This window comes from Amia ocellicauda, chromosome 6 (assembly GCF_036373705.1).
Source record: "Amia ocellicauda isolate fAmiCal2 chromosome 6, fAmiCal2.hap1, whole genome shotgun sequence".
NCBI lineage: Eukaryota > Metazoa > Chordata > Actinopteri > Amiiformes > Amiidae > Amia > Amia ocellicauda.
Window position 1 is genome coordinate 31,558,512 of NC_089855.1, and position 19,885 is coordinate 31,578,396.

The 19,885-nt window shown below is 35.3% G+C and overlaps 1 protein-coding gene across 1 annotated transcript; it reads left to right on the plus strand.

Annotated features, from left to right (window-relative positions):
- Nucleotides 1-8,967: 8,967 nt before the first annotated feature.
- On the plus strand, nt 8,968-18,213 carry LOC136751354 (OX-2 membrane glycoprotein). Its single transcript, XM_066706907.1, has 13 exons — nt 8,968-9,074; nt 10,483-10,821; nt 11,076-11,381; nt 11,841-11,894; nt 12,238-12,328; nt 14,440-14,490; nt 14,817-14,897; nt 15,342-15,422; nt 15,934-15,972; nt 16,202-16,285; nt 16,539-16,625; nt 17,219-17,257; nt 17,724-18,213. Exons 1-13 carry the CDS (start codon nt 9,023-9,025, stop codon nt 17,734-17,736), a joined length of 1,317 nt encoding a protein of 438 aa, XP_066563004.1. The 5' UTR covers nt 8,968-9,022; the 3' UTR covers nt 17,737-18,213.
- The last annotated feature ends 1,672 nt before the right edge of the window (nt 18,214-19,885 follow it).

Consider the following 19,885-nt stretch of genomic DNA (forward strand, 5'->3'; position numbering starts at 1 on the left):
ATTCTCTGGAGAGTTTATATAGTACTTAGAATTGAGGATGAAATATGAAAATATCAACTTTATCTTAATACTATTCAGAAGACATAGATCTACTCCCAGCTGTAAACTGTAATTTAGACATCTGAATACAACACAGAATTGGGGATTTTACTCAGTATGTTTATCAGTCTTTACAGGTTTCTACAGTATGTGCTGTGAACACTGATTAACCATAGAACAGAGCATTTGTCTAATTTACAGGAAGATTTTTTTTTTTTTTAATGGAACTAGAGCAAAATTAGAAGAAACTTTTTGTATGAAAGTCTGTATTGTATATGTTTTTTTTTTTAGACTGAACTGTTGTGACTGCCCTGCTAGGAATAAGCAACATATTAGAAAGCAACTTTCTTCACATTTAACACACAAATAATGGCTATATTGGCTGCAACAGGGTAGATTAGCTGATTTATGGAAAAAGTAGTCTGTGGATGGACATAATTTCCTTTGTTAATTTGGATAATATTAAATGTATGAGCTGTCCCTACCACGAGCAAGACTGGAAATGTTATTCAAAGGTATCAAAGACACTAAAACTAAAATTAGAGTGGGACTGTCTGTGGGCTCTGCCTTGCTGATGATATGTGTTGTTCCTCTTCATACAGTTTGTTATTCCATCCTCATATAATTCACTGTAGCCTATGTTAGCAAAGGATACAATAAGAGGGTAATTATTTTTCTTTGCTGCAGAAGTTCACATCACATCAACAGGTTTAGCTCATTAAACGTTATTTATTTTGGACTGGTTTATTATTATTTATTTTATTTACCTGGGTTTATTAAAGATGATTTTAGTTTGACTTGAGGGAAGTTAGCAACTAATAATGTAATAACTTAGATTATGTAATAATGGCTAATTATGGAATGAATTTTGGATAAAAATGTAATCACTGTATTTACGTTGTATTTGTTCATACTGCTGACTCCTGAACCTTAACCCTAACAAGTAACACACATACACACACATTGTGCAGCCATAGGGACATGTAGATGCACCTCCAATCAAATGTATTTTATTACAAGCAGCTGCAAGGAAGAGGTTCAAGAGGCAATCTCAAGAACACTCTTCAAGAAGTTACAAGCTACAGGCACTTTTATGCAGACCAGACAGGAGAGAAAGATAACAGGACCCACATGTCTGTCCCGTGATGAGTGTAAGTTCGGTTTCTGCCGGACAACTGCTCAGGAATTCTCGGTGCAGAGAAAATAAGACATTTGAAATAACATAGACAGAAAATAGAAACACTACAAGAGACAAAGAGCAGCAGAACTCTGAAAACAGTCCTAGTAATTGGAAGGCTTTGACCCGTGCAGATCCCAGCTGCACCTCATATTGTCCATGTTATATTTCCGTCCTGGTTCAAGCAAGGAATGAGGAAGAGTCTGTAATGTGTCAGCAAGCAGTCTATGTGCCAGGGCAACAGGTGTAATGTTCATCGCTAATGGCCCATGCCACCGAGGTGCAGTCACCAGACCATTCAGGATGCACCGGGGTCTCAAATGATCAGGGTGTCATTCACCGGCCGAACCTGTATGCGGGCAATTAAGTCAAGAAGCACCATTTGTGTAGTAGACAGTGGACAAGCCATGAAAGACAGTTTACTGCAACAGTCAGTTGTTGTAGTCGTAAAGGCTGGAAATGACAACATGTAGCTAGTAGTTCCAAAGCAAAACACAGCCATTCTGTACTGCTTCTGTGGGTTTAAACCTAAAGCATTGGATTAGGAGAAATCATAAATGATCATCAGTAGAATGGAAATGAATTGTAGCATCAGCAGAGAGAAAGAAGGGAGGAGTTACAAATATTCAACTTGTCATATTAACCATAATCAAAAGGCCTCAGGTGAACACACCCAGGAGTGTTATTGAGGAAGCCCTCCAACAGACTCTCCCAACAGAGGCCATAGGGCAATCCTTCCAAACACTTAATTGATTTACAGCATTCAATAACATCACAGTTGCAGAATAAGAAAACTTGAAAGCGGAGTGCTAAGTTTCTATGATAATGCAACAGTCAAATCCTAATTTGGTTTCTGAAATCCTAGTAAGAAATCAAGTGGGTAACAGTAATTTTCAGTAACAGAAGAGTCACAAACAAATCTAAAACCCTTCTAAATTATAGATCTCTCTTACAGGAGGAGCAAGGCGCCTTTGCCAATCCTTGGAGATAACAATCTCTTTCACCCCTTCAGCAGGGAACCAGGAGCAGGCAGCTATAGAATATAAGTAAATGTGTGCATGTAAACCATGAAGTGTAGTTTTCTAATGTCCTAAACAGAAACACATGCCTACATTGATTATCAGTATAAATGCGAAAGCAACTGCTTTACCCCAGACCAGGGGTTTTCAAACCGGTCCTTGAGTAACCCCTGCCCTGCTGGTTTTTGTTCCAACCAATGTCTTAATTGCTTATCATTAATTGACCTAAAAAAGCAATATAGCATTCAATTAAGTAATTAAGACCTTGGTTGGAACAAAAACCAGCAGGGCAGGGGGTACTCCAGGACCGGCTTGAAAACCCCTGCCCCAGACAAACCAGTATCTTCTTAGTCCAGTCTCATTTAGTGTGTTTTGTACAACCTATACCATGCCCTTTAACACTCGTGTCGGTCTGGGGGATGGAGTTATGATAGCGTCTCTGTAGGGGAATATGTAGATTCCCATGATGAATTAATCCAGGAGGCTGGCAATGTAGACCTCCGTTGAGGTACTGTGTGACGGGGACACAACACACCACTAGGTGCCTCACAGCTAGCACACACTACCTTCTTGTCAAATGTAAAATTATTATGCAATTGTCGGATTGCATAATGATGTTCGTCAGAAAGTCCGTTTAGCTTGTGATATATCGCCGTCTAGTGTTCAAGTTTTGTTATAACATTTAGTTCATGCCATTTTCTCCTGCAAACTTGTAAATAGGGAATCCAATCCCGGGCGTTTTTTTCTATCCCGGGATTTCGGGACTGCTGTTTTTAAAATCCCGGGATTTCAGGATTAAAAAGAGCTTCCCAGCTAACACACACATTATTACGTTGCTGCAACGTTATGGCAAGGTTGCGTATTAGCTAGGTCATCTTCAAATGTAGTAATAATTATAATACATGGAATCAACCAAAACAACAAAACTAACACCCTATTGTTTTCTTAAATACGTTAACGTTTTTATTTATGTATCACGTCATGAATCGCATTGAATGTTAAACAGATTGTTTACTACTAAGTAGCGTAGTCTCGGAGATGAGACGAACGCATTACTATAATAAACTATAATGTATGCTATATACTACACTAATATATATATATAACACAAAACAGCCACAAGCACTAGACTACTAGTACGACTACACTAAAACATACACTGGGCAGTTAAACAGTAGGCCTATGATTTTTAGGTTTTGTTTACTATCTGTTTCTTAATACAGCAATTCAGATTCACATTCTGAACAGATGACGAGCCTCTGTATTAATTCTTGCACATTGTCTTTTATTATAGATTACAGCACGGAGTACAAGAATGACAGGATTCGGGATCCCGGGATTGGATTCCCTACTTGTAAACAACAATCCTCCTCTCCTTTCCTTGCCGTTTTACTACACTATCCGTGCGTCAATGCAGAGATAGTTTCCAATTTTGTTTATGATTAATTCAGGATGATTTATATCATATTAAGATCGACATTTAACTGTATGTTAAATGTTTATAGTGAATGTAGCTCTGCAGTTAATGTCATTAACTAAGTTAATGCTTGTTGTTTCCTCTGTGGATGCAAAAACATTAAAGTAATTGTCAATGTTGAAATAGTTCGAAAATATCAGCGCAGTGACCCTGGGATGAGACTGAACTGTCTGCCTGGGATTGTGATGTTGAGTAGTCCTTTTCACTGGGGACTTCCAGTGGGGCACCACTACAGTATTCACAGCCTGTGAGGATCTCCAACCCAAACACGTTGTTCGTTAAAGTTGACATATCCATGTTTTTTTACTATTATTCCAGAGACTGATCTCGAGATGTTTGCTGTTGAAAAAAGAGAGCATGATTAATTTAGATATTTTGATATTTCAGATTAATTTTCATTATATATATATATATATATATATATATATATATATATATATATATATATATATATATATATATATATATATATATATGTCACTTGGAATGACACACTTCATTGTTCTGTAATTATTCATTCATGTATTTTTAGGGACACATGCAATAACATAACATTGTCATCAGGACAATGGGTTGTTTCCATGCACATTTCACAGGCAGATTTTGATGATATTTGAAAAAGTAATAGTCATAATAAATGACTGTACTGATTACAAAAAAAAAAAAAATCATTGTTGTTTATTAAGAATAATAATAGGAAACAGAAGAAGAAAAATGAATGACAAATAATATAAATATGTTAACAGATGTATTCATGTTTACCAACCTAACTTTTCATCAGGTGTTTATAATAACTGAAGACGACATCAGGGATGATCAGAATTGCTGCTAACTTGACTATTATTGTGATTATTATCCATTTAAATACTCTAGACTATGTAGATCAAAGTATATGCATTCATAAAGATAGAAAAGGTAAAGTTTTACAAAATAGTAAATATCCACCTATCTTTCACTTATCAAAACGTCAGTTTTATTAACAGTATGTCAAGATTAAATTATAAATGGCAATTATATATGTGTTTATGCTTTGTTAACTTAATTTATCATTATTATTTTTTTTGTTTATAGTTTTATAATTTGAATTTAGTTGGTCTTCTACTGTACTTTTACCTATTGTAACATGTCTTAGAAAAGAAAACCCAATATTATGACCAATATTTATCTATACCAGGAATAAGAAAACAAATGCTGAGGAACCTACACTGTAAAAAAAAAGTTTCTCTAAAAATAACAGTTATACAGTGCATCCAGAAAGTATTCACAGCGCTTCACTTTTTCCACATTTTGTTATGTTACAGCCTTATTCCAAAATTTATTAAATTCATTATTTTCCTCAAAATTCTACAAACAATACCCCATAATGACAACGTGATCAACAGGATGTGGTCACATTTTTTTAATTTACCCCATTTCATTTTGTTTTGTTTTTGTGAAAGACTTACCATTGATATGAATGTAATATAACAATTCTTATTCTTAGAATAGACTAAATTAATAGTATTATTTACATATGTTTTGTATGTGTATTTGGGATTTAGTTAATATCATACTTACCCACAACAGATACAATAAGGTGCAGAAAATCATTGTGTTCAAAGTGTGCTATATGGAGGGTGGTTCTGTCACCCACTCTCTGAATTGTGATGCGAGGTTCATCACAATTGCTGTTTGTATTGCTGTTATCAAACCATAAAATCACCTGACAGTTACTCCCACTTGCCCTGTTTATCTTCCATTGTTCATATCTCACATGAACAAATGTTTTATTGGAGCAGTTGAAAGAAACATTACCTGGAACTCTTTATAAAGGAATTATGTAATTAAAGGAAAAGTTATCTGCACCAGAGAAATACATTTCCTCAGTTCCCTCAAAATGGATGTCAGCTTTCCATCCTTAACTATGTTCTTCTCCAGAAAACTAAAACATGTATTCAACCATTAAAAGTAGAATTCTCTGAATATAAATAATGTGGCTAAATACTGCCCAGCTGCCCATTTCACGTTTACACAATGAAAATATATTTTCCACAGCTATTCGAATTAGTGGATTCATAAATTTAATCCGTACACAGGCTGCAGTGTCAGCAGTTAAGCCATGTAAAGTGTTAACCATCTTTTGATAAATTATTTTATTTTGTGTGATCTTAAGGTTTGTGAAATGTAAAATTATTATCAATCCCAAACCTTTCTTCTGCAGAGTAATCACCTATTACTTCAGGACATAGACAAGATTGCTGTGAACTATACTCTGTTGTCCACACAGTTTTAAAATAAAATAATTAAAGTACTACATTAGTAAATTGCACACATTTAATCATTCATTTCCACTGGAGACTATAACAAAACCTCAAATAATGCATATGGACTGGATGTATTGTCGATCAAAAAATCCTAACAATCTGTTTAAAATTAAAATGTCTTATAATGTGTGATAAGATATATTGCTACTGACTTTCCATATAGTCACTGCATTCTCTTAAAGAGAGCACAATACATAGATTCCTTGCTGATTAAATCAATGAACATTATTCATTTACTTTTTATAGTTTGACAAAAAATAAAACTTCAAATAATCTTCATAAAGCAACAACAGTTTCCCAAATGTAACACTTGAATTATTTATTTATAATAATTAATAATAATAATAAGAAGAAGAAGAAGAAGAAGAAGAAGAAGAAGAAGAAGAAGAAGAAGAAGAATGCATTGTTTTATACAGATTACACACATTGTTCCAGCATCCTTGTACCTGTTTTATACACCAAAATCTAAAAATGACTTACCTTGAGGAAAACAACAAGACCCTTTTTGCTGAGATACTTTGTTGTACTTCCAAATCAACATAGTGTATTATTTGTTGGGATGTTATTTGTAAAATAACATTTGAAAAATGTTTATTCATGCATTCAAAATCTTACAAAGTTTTAGAAATTGGTTAACACATGCATGCACACATTTATCTATGTATTCTGTAGCTGCCTGCTGCTAGTTCCCTACTGTGGAGGTGAAATAGATTGTTAACTCCAAGGATTGACAAAGGGCCCTTGCTCATCCTGTAAGTGAGTTGTATATTTTAGAAGGGGTTTCATTTGTTTGTGGCTCTTGTGACTTGGGTCAGCTTTGCAAACAGTAGGGACTGCGAAAACCCCAGAATTATTATTTTAAAAGGTGTTAGGGTATGCTCTGTATATGCTCTGTATATGCTTCTTCCATGCTGCTGCTAATACTGTAATATTATTTTCTCTCTTAACTTTCCTCTTTCTCTCTGTCTCTATCTCACTCTCTGAGTTTGTTCTGTTGATTAAACTTTAATCCTTCAGGACTTTCAACTGCACAACCAGTCTGCCTTGTTTTCATTTCTTTGCTGATAACTAACTGTGCCAGGCAGAATGGGCACCATATTAGGATTTAACTTCCTGACTATTGCATTAGAAAAGAAACTTAGTTCACCTTTTACTGAATGAAACTGGGGTTTAATTCATATTTTATGCTAAGTAGTTTTTTATTGTATGGTTTTAGTGTACAGGTACCATTTTACAGTGCGTCTACTACTGGTTTCTTCATTTAATTGAAGTATAGTTGTTGTGGGGAATCTTGGGTTATTAATCTGAAACGAGAGGTCCGTCTCCTCTGATCATAAAGAGGGTGGTGTGGCCGACTATAGGAGACATGCAATAATGCTTGTGGCGGACAACAAATCCCCCCCTGCCGAATTGCCACACATAGACAGAAAGGTAGGTCCTTCCTTTGATAGCCCTGTCAGGATAGGAGTTAAATAACAGCTGTAGCAAGCCTAGTCTTTTGTAACTCCTCTAAATACTAAACCTAATAAAACAGTATTTTGTAACTCCTCTGATGACTATTGAGCTTTCCTGCAGGCCCACCTGGGAAAAACTTACATGTTCCCTGTAAAAGTAAGAGATCTTAGCTCCAAAGTGAGTATTATAAGTGGTGATGTTTTCAGATGACTGTTCATTCTGCTTCTGTCATGTAACCTGCAGGACATCTTTGGGCTCCGTCAGCTCGCAGGTGAGATTGGCTGCTTCTCCCAGTGCTGCTCTGACAATCCGCTGTGTTCTCACCAGCTCTGAGGAAGCTGCAAGTAAATACTAAATAAATCCATACATTCAATAAACATATAATGCATTTATATATTAAAGACATTTGTGAGGAAGATAGATCCTCTGCATATTATTGTGCTTAAAGTGATTGTTATTTCTACTTTAAGTCCCAATCTCTCACCTAGTTGCACTACCACTTGTACCCAGCAATCTAAAAATACATCTCTCCACTTGCTGCATGGATTCAAATTGCCCAATGCAAATATTTTATATACAGTAGCAGGATGTGCACTTTGCCCTAAGCAGGCAATACAGTCAACTGCACCCTCTTATTTTATTTAATTAAGGAGGGCACTGTAAACATTCTCTCCTCCACACTTATTGCAGTATGGAATTTATTTACTTTTTGGTAGAAAGTTGTTTGCTTAAAGAGAAAAATACTATGGCCTTAGGGCATGTCACAGGCTTTGCGAAAGGGAGGTATTCCCATAGAGAGACGGTAATTTACCAGAGCCTGTGCACTGGCTTGCTGTTGATATGTGTTGTTCTTCTTCAAGAAGTCAGTTAGCCTATGCTAACAAGAGATACAATGAGAGGGTTATTCTTTTTCTTTGCTTCAGAAGCTCACATGTACTTCATTGAGTATTATACTGTGGGTTTAGCTAATTGAACATTATGTATTTTACACTTTTGGAATTTGAGGTCTGATGTTGTGAAACAGTCTTGTAATGCCCATCTGTTAGCTATGGTGGCCCTAAAGGGCAAAGTGAAATTAAAAAAGAGGTGGTGAATTTCTTTGCCCTTAATGAACCACCATACTTAGGCTTAGTTTTAAACTTCAGTATATTTCTTATGGAATACTATATTATTATTAATAAAAATATATTTCTAGCAAATGCCCTTGTCGTGGGCAACTTACATTTTTTACAATATATCACATAAATTTTATATACAATTGCCCATTGAATCAGCTGGATTTTTACTGGATCAATCTAGGTAAATGACCTTGGAGGCATTTTAAAATTTCACTCACAAAGTGCAACCTTGTGTGTATCAGTAGTCTGAGTTGGCACTATTTCAATAATAAAACAGAAATTAATGTGATTGGTTGGTTGGTGTAGCTGTGCTCCAATAGTTGCACTAATATAGGTAGAAGGCGCTAAATTTGAAATTGCACACACATGCAGTTGAGTGACAAACAATGGTGTAAGCTAGTTTTAAGCTGTACAATATTTTTCTTGTTTTCGTCATGACTCCTGTGGTAAAATATGTGTTTTGGCTATTGGCAATGACAGCTAATGGTAAGTAGTTAAAACAAAATGTTTTCACAATTTCAATTTTTTTTTTGCTTCTTTTATGATATACTTCTTTATGTGTAAATATTCACTATAGCTGCACTGTAGATAGTTTTAGCTGATAGCTGATGAAATATGTCTTAATACTCGTAATTAAGTCAACTTGAACATGTGATATAGGTATAGAAATATGTCTTAAAGTATTAATGAATTCTCCCAGATGGTAACATGTTATGCATTTATAAGGTTTATTCTAAAAGTGTTTTGCAGAATTATCTGATGTGGATTTTTACCATGCTTTAACTTTCATACTTGTATTCAGCACAACATTTGGATCTATTGTGTTCACCATTGCACATGTATTACCCCACAAACGTGAGCAAATGATTGAGGAATTGTGTTAAAAACCCAACATGCATTCAAATTCTTGATTTGTCATTTGGCATTTTACAATTAGTTCAAATGCATAGGTCATTTCATTATGACACAGGATTGATGACCACCTCCATGAAAATCAGCTTTAGGAAAGTTTGGTGACCATTTAATACATTATTGAGCTCAAATTATTAATACTGTCTTTTACGAAAGAAAAACATAATCAGCTAGAATTCTGTGCATAAATCTTTCTTCAGCAGATTAAGATGCAGCTATGAGAGAAGTCTGCGATCTGGTTAATTATTAAATTAACATGATTTTTGGACCTAGTTTACTTTATTATTTGTCCTTGATTATTAGTAATCTAGTAATCAGTTTGAAAAGGATGTTTTCACCTAAGAGAAATCTTGAAAATCACATATTTTATTTTGTTGCACATAAAGTTTGATGACAATCTCTTTTATATCAAGTTGGAACTCCCTAGTATAGCTGTCAGATGGACAGGTCTCCCAAGTTACCTAAAATGAACTGTACTTTGATACAACATCACTGCAGGTGGAATTATAATACATTATTCTAATGGAATAAAATGCTAAAGATACGTCTGTATTTTTCTCTTTGAGCAAACTAATTTGTATGAAAAAGTAAATAAATTAGACCGGTAATTTAAATCAATGTGACAATAAGTGTGGAGGAGAAATTACATTATTTTTTACAGTGCCCTTAATTAAATTAAATAAGACACTACAGTCCTGTCTGTATTTTATGCTTAGGACAAAGTGCATATTCTACTGTAAAATATATGAATTGGCTAATTAGAATCCATACAGCAATAAGTGGTGAGATGTAGGTTTAGATTGCACTCTGCTTGGGTGAAGTGGTAGTGCAACTAGAAGAGCTTGGGACTGAAGCTTGTGCTTTAAAATAGAAATATCATAATCACTTTAATTTCCAAGCACAATAATAACACAAAAGCGTTGAATACATACACTTATTATATGTTTATTGCATGTATGTATTATTTGTCATTTACTTGCAGCTTCCTCAGAGCTGGTGAGAACACAGCGGATTGTCAGAGCAGCACTGGGAGAAGCAGCCAATCTCACCTGCGAGCTGACGGAGCCCAAAGATGTCCTGCAGGTTACATGGCAGAGGCAGAACAGACAGTCTGCTGTAAACATCGCCACTTATAATACTCGCTTTGGAGCTAAAATCTCTGACTCTTACAGGGAACATGTGAGTTTTTCCCAGGTGGGCCTGCAGAAATGCTCAATAGCCATCAGAGGAGTTACAAGAGAAGACGAGGTGTGCTACAACTGTTTATTTAACTCGTATCCTGATGGGGCCATCAGAGGAATGACCTGCCTTTCAGTCTATGGTAAAATATTAATTGTCTTCTTAAATGTGTAATGTACAGGTTACTAGCTTCCGCTTTAAAATGTTGTATCCAAGAAATATAAATATTTTTACAATACATCTACTCTGGTGTTGTCATTTGATTTTACAGAATAGGCAAAAGTGTAATTAAGACCAGAAGCAAAAAGTAGCAAACACTTTAGTAATTTCCTTATTTGTTGAATATGGAAACCGTTTGTGCAGTGAATGTCCTCCACCCATTCTAACTCTTTTCAGAGCTATATGAGCCCATCTTTGAAGTGAGCACTGTGCCCCACCATGGCAGTGAACACAAAGTCTTTCTGCTGACCTGCTCTGTCACTGGCAGACCACCTCCCACCATGTCCTGGAGTACTGAGAGACACGATGTCATAGAGGATTCTCAGCACTACACTGTCACCAACCCCAATGGCACCGTTACTGTGACTAGAAATGCCACGATTGATGTGTCCAGACTGACAGGCAAGGAAACGCTGATAAAGTGCATAGTCGAGCAACCTGCTCTGGAAAGCAAGAAGGAGATTTTCAGAGTGATTGCAGATGGTGAGAATTTGTATTTTCTTGAAATAGTGTTTCGTATTTCATGTTTTATATGAAACCTGGTAAGTACTACCTCGTCCCATCAGGTCATCAGATGAAACAACTCACAGTCCTACATAATTCTATTGCCTGTTCCAGCTTTGAGTATAGGCCTACAGATTATTCATCAAGGGTTGTTAAACATAACATAAACTTCTGAGTATCACTCCAAATTTCATAACTGTCAACAGATAACAAACCAATTATGTAAACTCCCAGTATTGTGAAAAACTGCAATATTTAATTATTTGTTAAATAGTGTGGAAGTGTATGGCAAGCATTTGTTAAATGTGCTTTAAACATGCAATATTTAGAAATGTTATTCTCTGCACGTTTCAGTATGGAACCCAGCGTTCTAATGATAGAAGTGTTGAATATGAATTCTAACACAATAGGGTAATTCTGTGTTTTGCTTTCTTTCAGGTTTCACTGATTCAGTGCATTCCAGACCATATGGTGATCTGAGCCAGCAGTCAGGTAGACAAACTTTATAAGCAAATTACTTCAATCTTTCTGTTTCAAATATTGAAACAATTTAGTTGTTTGTAACCATTTATTTTAGCAATTCAACATTTGTTTCACAAAAACGATGAAGCTTTTTATTTTTTAAGGAATGGCAACTGAGCTAAAAGGAATTACATATAGCAAAACAGAAAATGGTCATGCAATAAGATCATAGCTAGACACCAACAAAGGACATTTATTGGCAGCAAGTTTTATGCTTTATGGTTGTTTTTTTTTAAGGAAATACAAATGTGTATTCAAAGATGCTTAATGAATATATTCATATTTTCTTTTCTGTTCCTTTTTCCCCTAACAGTTGTACCCATTATTGTTGTTCTACTGGTCGTGGTGTTAATCCTCTCTTTAGTATTGGTCTGTACATGTATGAATACACAAAGAGGAAACAGGTAATTTAATTCCTGTTATGGTGTTGTTTGTACTAGAGGATTAATGTTGTGGTTGTTTATTTGGTGTTAAAACCAAGCACACCTTCTTTTTTAAAGGAAACATTTTTCATTATTATATTTCCTTTGTTTGATTTCTTCTTGTCTATGATAAAGCATTTCTTGATTTTTCTAAAGTTGTTTTTCAATATTCTGCTATGAACTCATCAGAAAATCAGAAAAGAGCATCATTCTCAAAGAGCAATTATCTGTCCAGCAGAATTAAGGTCTTGCAAATTAAGAAATGTGAAGGACTGCAATCACATTTCAAGTTAACAGATCCACAACCTTTGTCTGAACTGCAATGATTTTAGCATTCTCTCAACCCCTCTATTAGGCCCAAATAGACATCCAGCACAAAGGTTTTGCTTTATCAGAGCACTTTTGCAAACTTTTATATCCAGATAAATTTAGATGTATGTGCATATACAGTGAGGGAAAAAAGTATTTGATCCCCTGCTGATTTTGTACGTTTGCCCACTGACAAAGAAATGATCAGTCTATAATTTTAATGGTAGGTGTATTTTAACAGTGAGAGTTAATGAGGGAAATAAGTATTTGATCCCCTATCAATCAGCAAGATTTCTGACTCCCAGGTGTCTTTTATACAGGTAATGAGCTGAGATTAGGAGCACTCTCTTAAAGGCAGTGCTCCTAATCTCAGCTCGTTACCTGTATAAAAGACACCTGTCCACAGATGCAATCAATCAGATTATAAACTCTCCACCATGGCCAAGACCAAAGAGCTGTCCAAGGATGTCAGGGACAAGATTGTAGACCTACACAAGGCTGGAATGGGCTACAAGACCATCGCCAAGCAGCATGGTGAGAAGGTGACAACAGTTGGTGCGATTATTCTCAAATGGAAGAAACACAAAATAACTGTCAGTCTCCCTCGGTCTTGGGCTCCATGCAAGATCTCACCTCGTGGAGTTTCAATGATCATGAGAACGGTGAGGAATCAGCCCAGAACTACACGGGAGGATCTTGTTAATGATCTCAAGGCAGCTGGGACCATAGTCACCAAGAAAACAATTGGTAACACACTACGCCGTGAAGGACTGAAATCCTGCAGCGCACGCAAGGTCCCCCTGCTCAAGAAAGCACATGTACAGGCCCGTCTGAAGTTTGCCAATGAACATCTGAATGATTCAGAGGAGAACTGGGTGAAAGTGTTGTGGTCAGAAGAGACCAAAATCGAGCTCTTTGGCATCAACTCAACTCGCCGTGTTTGGAGTAGGAGGAATGACCCCAAGAACACCATCCCCACCGTCAAACATGGAGGTGGAAACATTATGCTTTGGGGGTGTTTTTCTGCTAAGGGGACAGGACAACTGCACCGCATCAAAGGGACGATGGACGGGGCCATGTACCGTCAAATCTTGGGTGAGAACCTCCTTCCCTCAGCCAGGGCATTGAAAATGGGTCGTGGATGGGTATTCCAGCATGACAATGACCCAAAACACACAGCCAAGGCAACAAAGGAGTGGCTCAAGAAGAAGCACATTAAGGTCCTGGAGTGGCCTAGCCAGTCTCCAGACCTTAATCCCATAGAAAATCTGTGGAGGGAGCTGAAGGTTCGAGTTGCCAAACGTCAGCCTCGAAACCTTAATGACTTGGAAAGGATCTGCAAAGAGGAGTGGGACAAAATCCCTCCTGAGATGTGTGCAAACCTGGTGGCCAACTACAAGAAATGTCTGACCTCTGTGATTGCCAACAAGGGTTTTGCCACCAAGTACTAAGTCGAAGGGGTCAAATACTTATTTCCCTCATTAACATGCAAATCAATTTATAACTTTTTTGAAATGCGTTTTTCTGGATTTGTTTGTTGTTATTCTGTCTCTCACTTTTAAAATACACCTACCATTAAAATTATAGACTGATCATTTCTTTGTCAGTGGGCAAACGTACAAAATCAGCAGGGGATCAAATACTTTTTTCCCTCACTGTAGAATACAATTATATTTAATTCTGTTATTACTAACTAAGATAATTTGGAAGGGCTGTGTCATGAAAAATTGGAAAACACTGCAATCAGTTAATTCAGTTATTCTCTTACTGTTTTTCTTGTTTAGAAAGAAAGTGCCCACAGAAACATCCTCGGGAGCTGCATGTGTAAAAGACAGGTATGTTACCGAATAACTGTCTTTCTGACTGTGCACTTATCTTTAACAGAATCATTAAATTGGATCACCATGAAGGAATCTTTGTTTGCATACTTTTATTTTAATTTGTTATAAATGTTGTAAATGTATTAAGTTTTGATTATATGGTATTGTAAAACCTGTAGGTTGCCTTGGATACAAATAATCCACTTAGGTCTTATGTAACATGGTCATTCTCTAAGAGAAGGAGATAAAATAAATGTAACTTCTTAAACTTTTGTTTAGAAATTAAAATGACCAACAATTGATTAATTTACCCATGTTTTTCTTGTTACTGTTAATTTTAGAAAGCAATTCCCTGTGGAGCCACAATCTAATGCTGTATGCCAAGAACCTTTAATGAGTAAAACACCATCCAAAAACAATAGGTAATTTTCCTCATCGCTGCAGTAAGCCACTTAACCTATGATTTCTATACAAAATAATTGGTATGCTTTTCCTAACAAGTACACAGTGAAATATCTAAAATGAAACATGCCTCTGACAAAATTGTCATCAGTCATTGAGCTCAGGGGGATATGCAACCGTTAAAAACAGATCTACTAAATAGGAGTTCTTTGCTGTGTTGAACTTGAGTGCATTTATGAAGAATGATGATCAATATTTTCAGGCTTATCTTGTAAACCTGGTAGCTGTTAATTGAAGTTATTTATTATGAAGTAACTACAGAAGATGTACAATATCGAGTATTAGCAGAATATCAATTCACCCTTCATTTCATTCTGTAAGCTTTGGTCAATATTAAATTATGTATAATATGTAGAAATGCCATGTACTTTCTCTGTCTTGTTTACATTTAATTCTCATTTCAGTTCTTCTGGGCATCATCTGTTGAATGGTGAATGTTGCATAACAATTTCTTCTGTGAGAAAGAGGACACCATTTAAAAATATGTGAGTTTGTTTTCTGTGTGTATTTAAGATGAGATGGATAACTCCAGAAGTGGGCCCTGCCTTTGTGTTTGATCTTCTATATTTGTCTTCTCCTTCATAATCTATGTGAATGTCTTATGTCTCTGCAGAAATTAGCCTTATCTCTAGTTTGGGACTATTTTTCTTCACTGTTTCTCAAGCTTTGATCCTAGAATTTCAGATATTTTGGTGACCCCAAATGTGCCCTTGATCTCAGCACAAAAGTGTTTCCATTTGGTTTCTATCAAATTGTAATTTCAGTATTCTCATGTCCACCAACATCTGTGTTTACATATAAGGTACTTAATATGCACGTATTTTTGAGCATTTAAATAGTAATTAACTTTAACACCACATGACTGAATACTGTGCCATAAAAAAACTGTGCTTATTATTCTAGGGTTTTAAGTGACATTTAGAGGGGAGGACAAAACATGCAAAGATCAGTTAATAATAAAAGTAATGAATCTCTTTTGATTTTGCTGTTTAAAAGATCCAGGATGATGGACTCGGCTTCTTCCAGTTGCAAATGGTAAGTTGATTATCTGTATACAACTCCAATGAAGAACTATTTCGCTCAGTTTACCACCCTACTGGTATCCTGTTATTCAGAAATTAAATAATGTGGAATAGTGGGAGTCTTGGCCACAATGAACTCAATGTTCTGCTACAGGTTTATTGGGGCTGAAATACAATTGCATGAAATACTAGGAAAATGTATACATGTCATCTGCCTAATTTAAATTCCATTATAATTTCAGTTCTACTGATGATGATGATATTTCAAGTGGAATATTTATGATACCCCCTTCGCCTTTGGAGAAGACACTACCTAAAGGAAATCTGTAAGCTTTTATGATATACAGCTTGCTTTGTGTATTTTGGGCCTTCAGCACTCTGTATTTACCTATTTTCCTTTGTTTAACTGTGGTTTAAATACATTTCTGGGGACAATACATTTGATTAGTTACTTAGACAAAATAGTTACTTATACCATTATGATCAAACAATTTGTGTTCAAATTAGAGTTCTACATAATGAAATCCTAAATTACTAATAAAGTAATTAAATTATGTGTCAACTCTTGTATAATTGCAGCTACACTTATGACAAAGGTTTACCAAATGGAAAGCCTGATGCCTATGGCTCTCCTGTGAATGAGAGGCAACACGATAAAGAAAACATGTAAGCCTTTTTGAGATTCTTTCAGCTTTAAATGGTTTACCTTTGTGTAAAAACAAGAGCATATTAAAAATAATGTTCAATGAGAGTATTGTATCTTCAAGATCAGAAATTGGCCTTTTCTCTACTCTGGGACTTTTTTCCTTCACTGTTTCTCCCTGCAACCTTTGATCCTGGAATCTCAGATCTCTTTATTACACCTCAGATGTGCCCTTGATTTGAGCACAAACGTGTTTCCATTCGTTTTTTATCAAATTGTCATTTCAGCATTCTCATTCCCGCCAACATCTGTTTACGTATACTGAAGATGCACATATTTTTGAGGATTTAAGTAGCCATTAAGTTTTATTTCTGTGTAAATCGGAGTGCAAATCCCAATTTCTATTTGTCAACTATAGTGAAATGATCTTATGTTTCAAAAAGTGATAGCAGTTTTTGAGAGCTAGCAGTGAACACCATATGATTGAATACTGTGCCATGAAGAACTGTGGTTATTATTCTAGGGTTTTAAGTGACATTTAGAGGGGAGGAGAAAACATGCAAAGATCAGTCAATAATAAAAGTAATGATTCTCTTTTGATTTTGCTGTTTAAAAGATCCAGGACGATGGACTCGGCTTCTTCCAGCTGTAAACGGTGAGTTGATTGTCTGTGTACAACTCTGATGAATAACTGTTTCTCCAGTTAACCACCCACCTGGAATCCTGTTATTCAGAAATTCAGTAATATGAAATACTGTTTTAACTGCATTGCCAATGGATAGGGTACCAGGATTTAATATATTGAGGATGCTGTAGAATGATTGAGAGTGACTTTAAATTGTGAAAGGCTCCATTGCAATATTAACAAACCAGTGGACTGAAATTTTGGGTTTGAGTTGCCAGGAACTTTATTATTTTATGATTAAATACAGAATGCAATTTCTTGATTCAATTATGTAGGTGTTAATTGTAATACAGCAGATTAGGTACTGCAAATAAATCCTTTTAGGATTGCCACCATTTATATTAGGCTGATTGCTTTGCCTGCGTTCATTAATGTGTTATTACTCTGATTTATATTGTCTAGTGCTTGACTTTGTCTCATATTTTTACCATTTCAGGGTATTGTTCTGAATTACTGAATGCAGTTTACACGTTGGATCACATCTGTCAAGGCCAACTTTCTGAACAACACTACAGAGAATCAGTGACATGTAATATTAGTCTTTTTAATCCCCTGTAAGATAACACTTCACAACATTTTACCATGCTTCTTGTGTTACTAATACTTGCATTATTGATTGATTTCCCCTTTGCTCCCTCTCCCGTAGCCCTTGACTGTGACCTAACATCTTGACAGCACTTTGCTTTTACTTTCCAGGACGTATGACCTCACTTACTGTACTTACCTGTGTAAATTGGAAGTTGTAAAATCTATTATACTTTCAATTGCTTTGTATAATGTAAATTTGAATTTGAAATGTTTGATGCCTTGAACTTAACTGTATTCTTGCTTAACTGCCCTCCCAACATCTTGCCCCAAAGTACCCTTTTTCCTCACATCACTGTCTTTATTTGTTTTACTGTTTATATATATATATATATATATATATATATATATATATATATATATATATATATATATATATGTCTGTGTTTGTATATATATAAATATGTGTGTTTCATCACCATCAGCCTATATGGATCCACTGCCTCCCCAAGATGTTTCTACTTGCTTCAATCTAAAGCTTCTCTTTTCCATGTCACCCCTGCAAAGTGCATTTATACATATATGTACATATTTATATGTTAATAAACTTTTGTATAAATAATAAATTGCCTCCCTGCCCCATTCCCCCCTACCTATGTAGGGTTTCTTCTTCAGAAAACCCCGCCTATACAGCCCCAGACACCATGTCGTGATACCATATAGAGCAAGAGACAGAGACACCGTCTTGCGATGCGTTGCCCCTTAAGGATCTGGAAAGATATATATATATATATATATATATATATATAGTGAAACTAATTAAACATAAAAAACTGAAATGTGTTAATTGCGTAAGTATTCACCCCTGAATAGAACCACCTTTGGCATCAATTACAGCTGTGAGTCTTTGTGATCATTGTCTTGCTGAAAGGTCCAGTCCAAGGTCTCTTGAAGAGTGAAATATTTAATCTGAGGTCACGTGACACTTGAATTGCACACTTTTTTATTTGTAGATCATTAAAAAATATATATTATTTGTAATTAATTAAAAACAAATCAGTTCCAAATACTACAAAATTTCCAAAAGTCCTTGGGGAGGTGAATACTTATGAAATTCAATGTATGCATAATTATTACATCAAGATTGATTTGCTTTCTATGAATAAAAAAATACAACTGTGAGCTTATTACAACATTAGAAGGAGCAATGATTTAAGAACTTTCACAACAAGTGCATTTTTATTAAGTGTTTAAAGTGAAAACATTACAAACTGGGAACTTTTAAAACTACCGTAATTTAAGATATAACACTTCAGTACAAGTCTGTATTGCAGCCAACTCCTTAACAATCTAATTTAACTAATTTGCAATTATTAAATGTATTAGTGTCTGTTGTGCTGATAGCAAAGGAAAACATGATACAGTCCAAACAAGTTCAGTGCCTGCAAAACTCAAACTGTTATTGCTGTGGGCCATACAATGTTATAAATGTCCACTAGAGGTCAGCCTCAACTTGCAAAATACAAATCTGAAAAACAGGTGAAATATCATGCTTCACAGTCAACTTAAAACTGAAATATTCCCTTAAAAATACTGGCATTGCTTTTCTATATGTAGTTGAATGTATCTGACTTAAAAGCTACTCACACAAGAGACTTTCAACAAACACAATACAACCAAAGATTATATGAAACGATAACTTAATTATATTAATGTCATATTAATAAGTATTCATGTTATGCCAAACTACCAGTTCAATAGGCTTAATGTGCCAATATAACAATACAGTACTAGTATGCATATTGAATATATTTTAATGTTTATGCTTTTTCTGTTATTTTAATTAGTTAGCACCTTCATAAGTACAGCTGTTCCTAATCAAGTCAGCAATTCGTATCAACACTCATGTTGCCAATCATAACGCACATTTGATCAGTACTGCTTCATTGATCTGATTAGGAAAACACACACACCCGTATAGTAAAACGTTTTAAATACACTTGAAAACACAAATTATATTTTTCAAAAGGCGTGTTTGGTAGCAATACGTGTAATCCTACAATATGAATACTT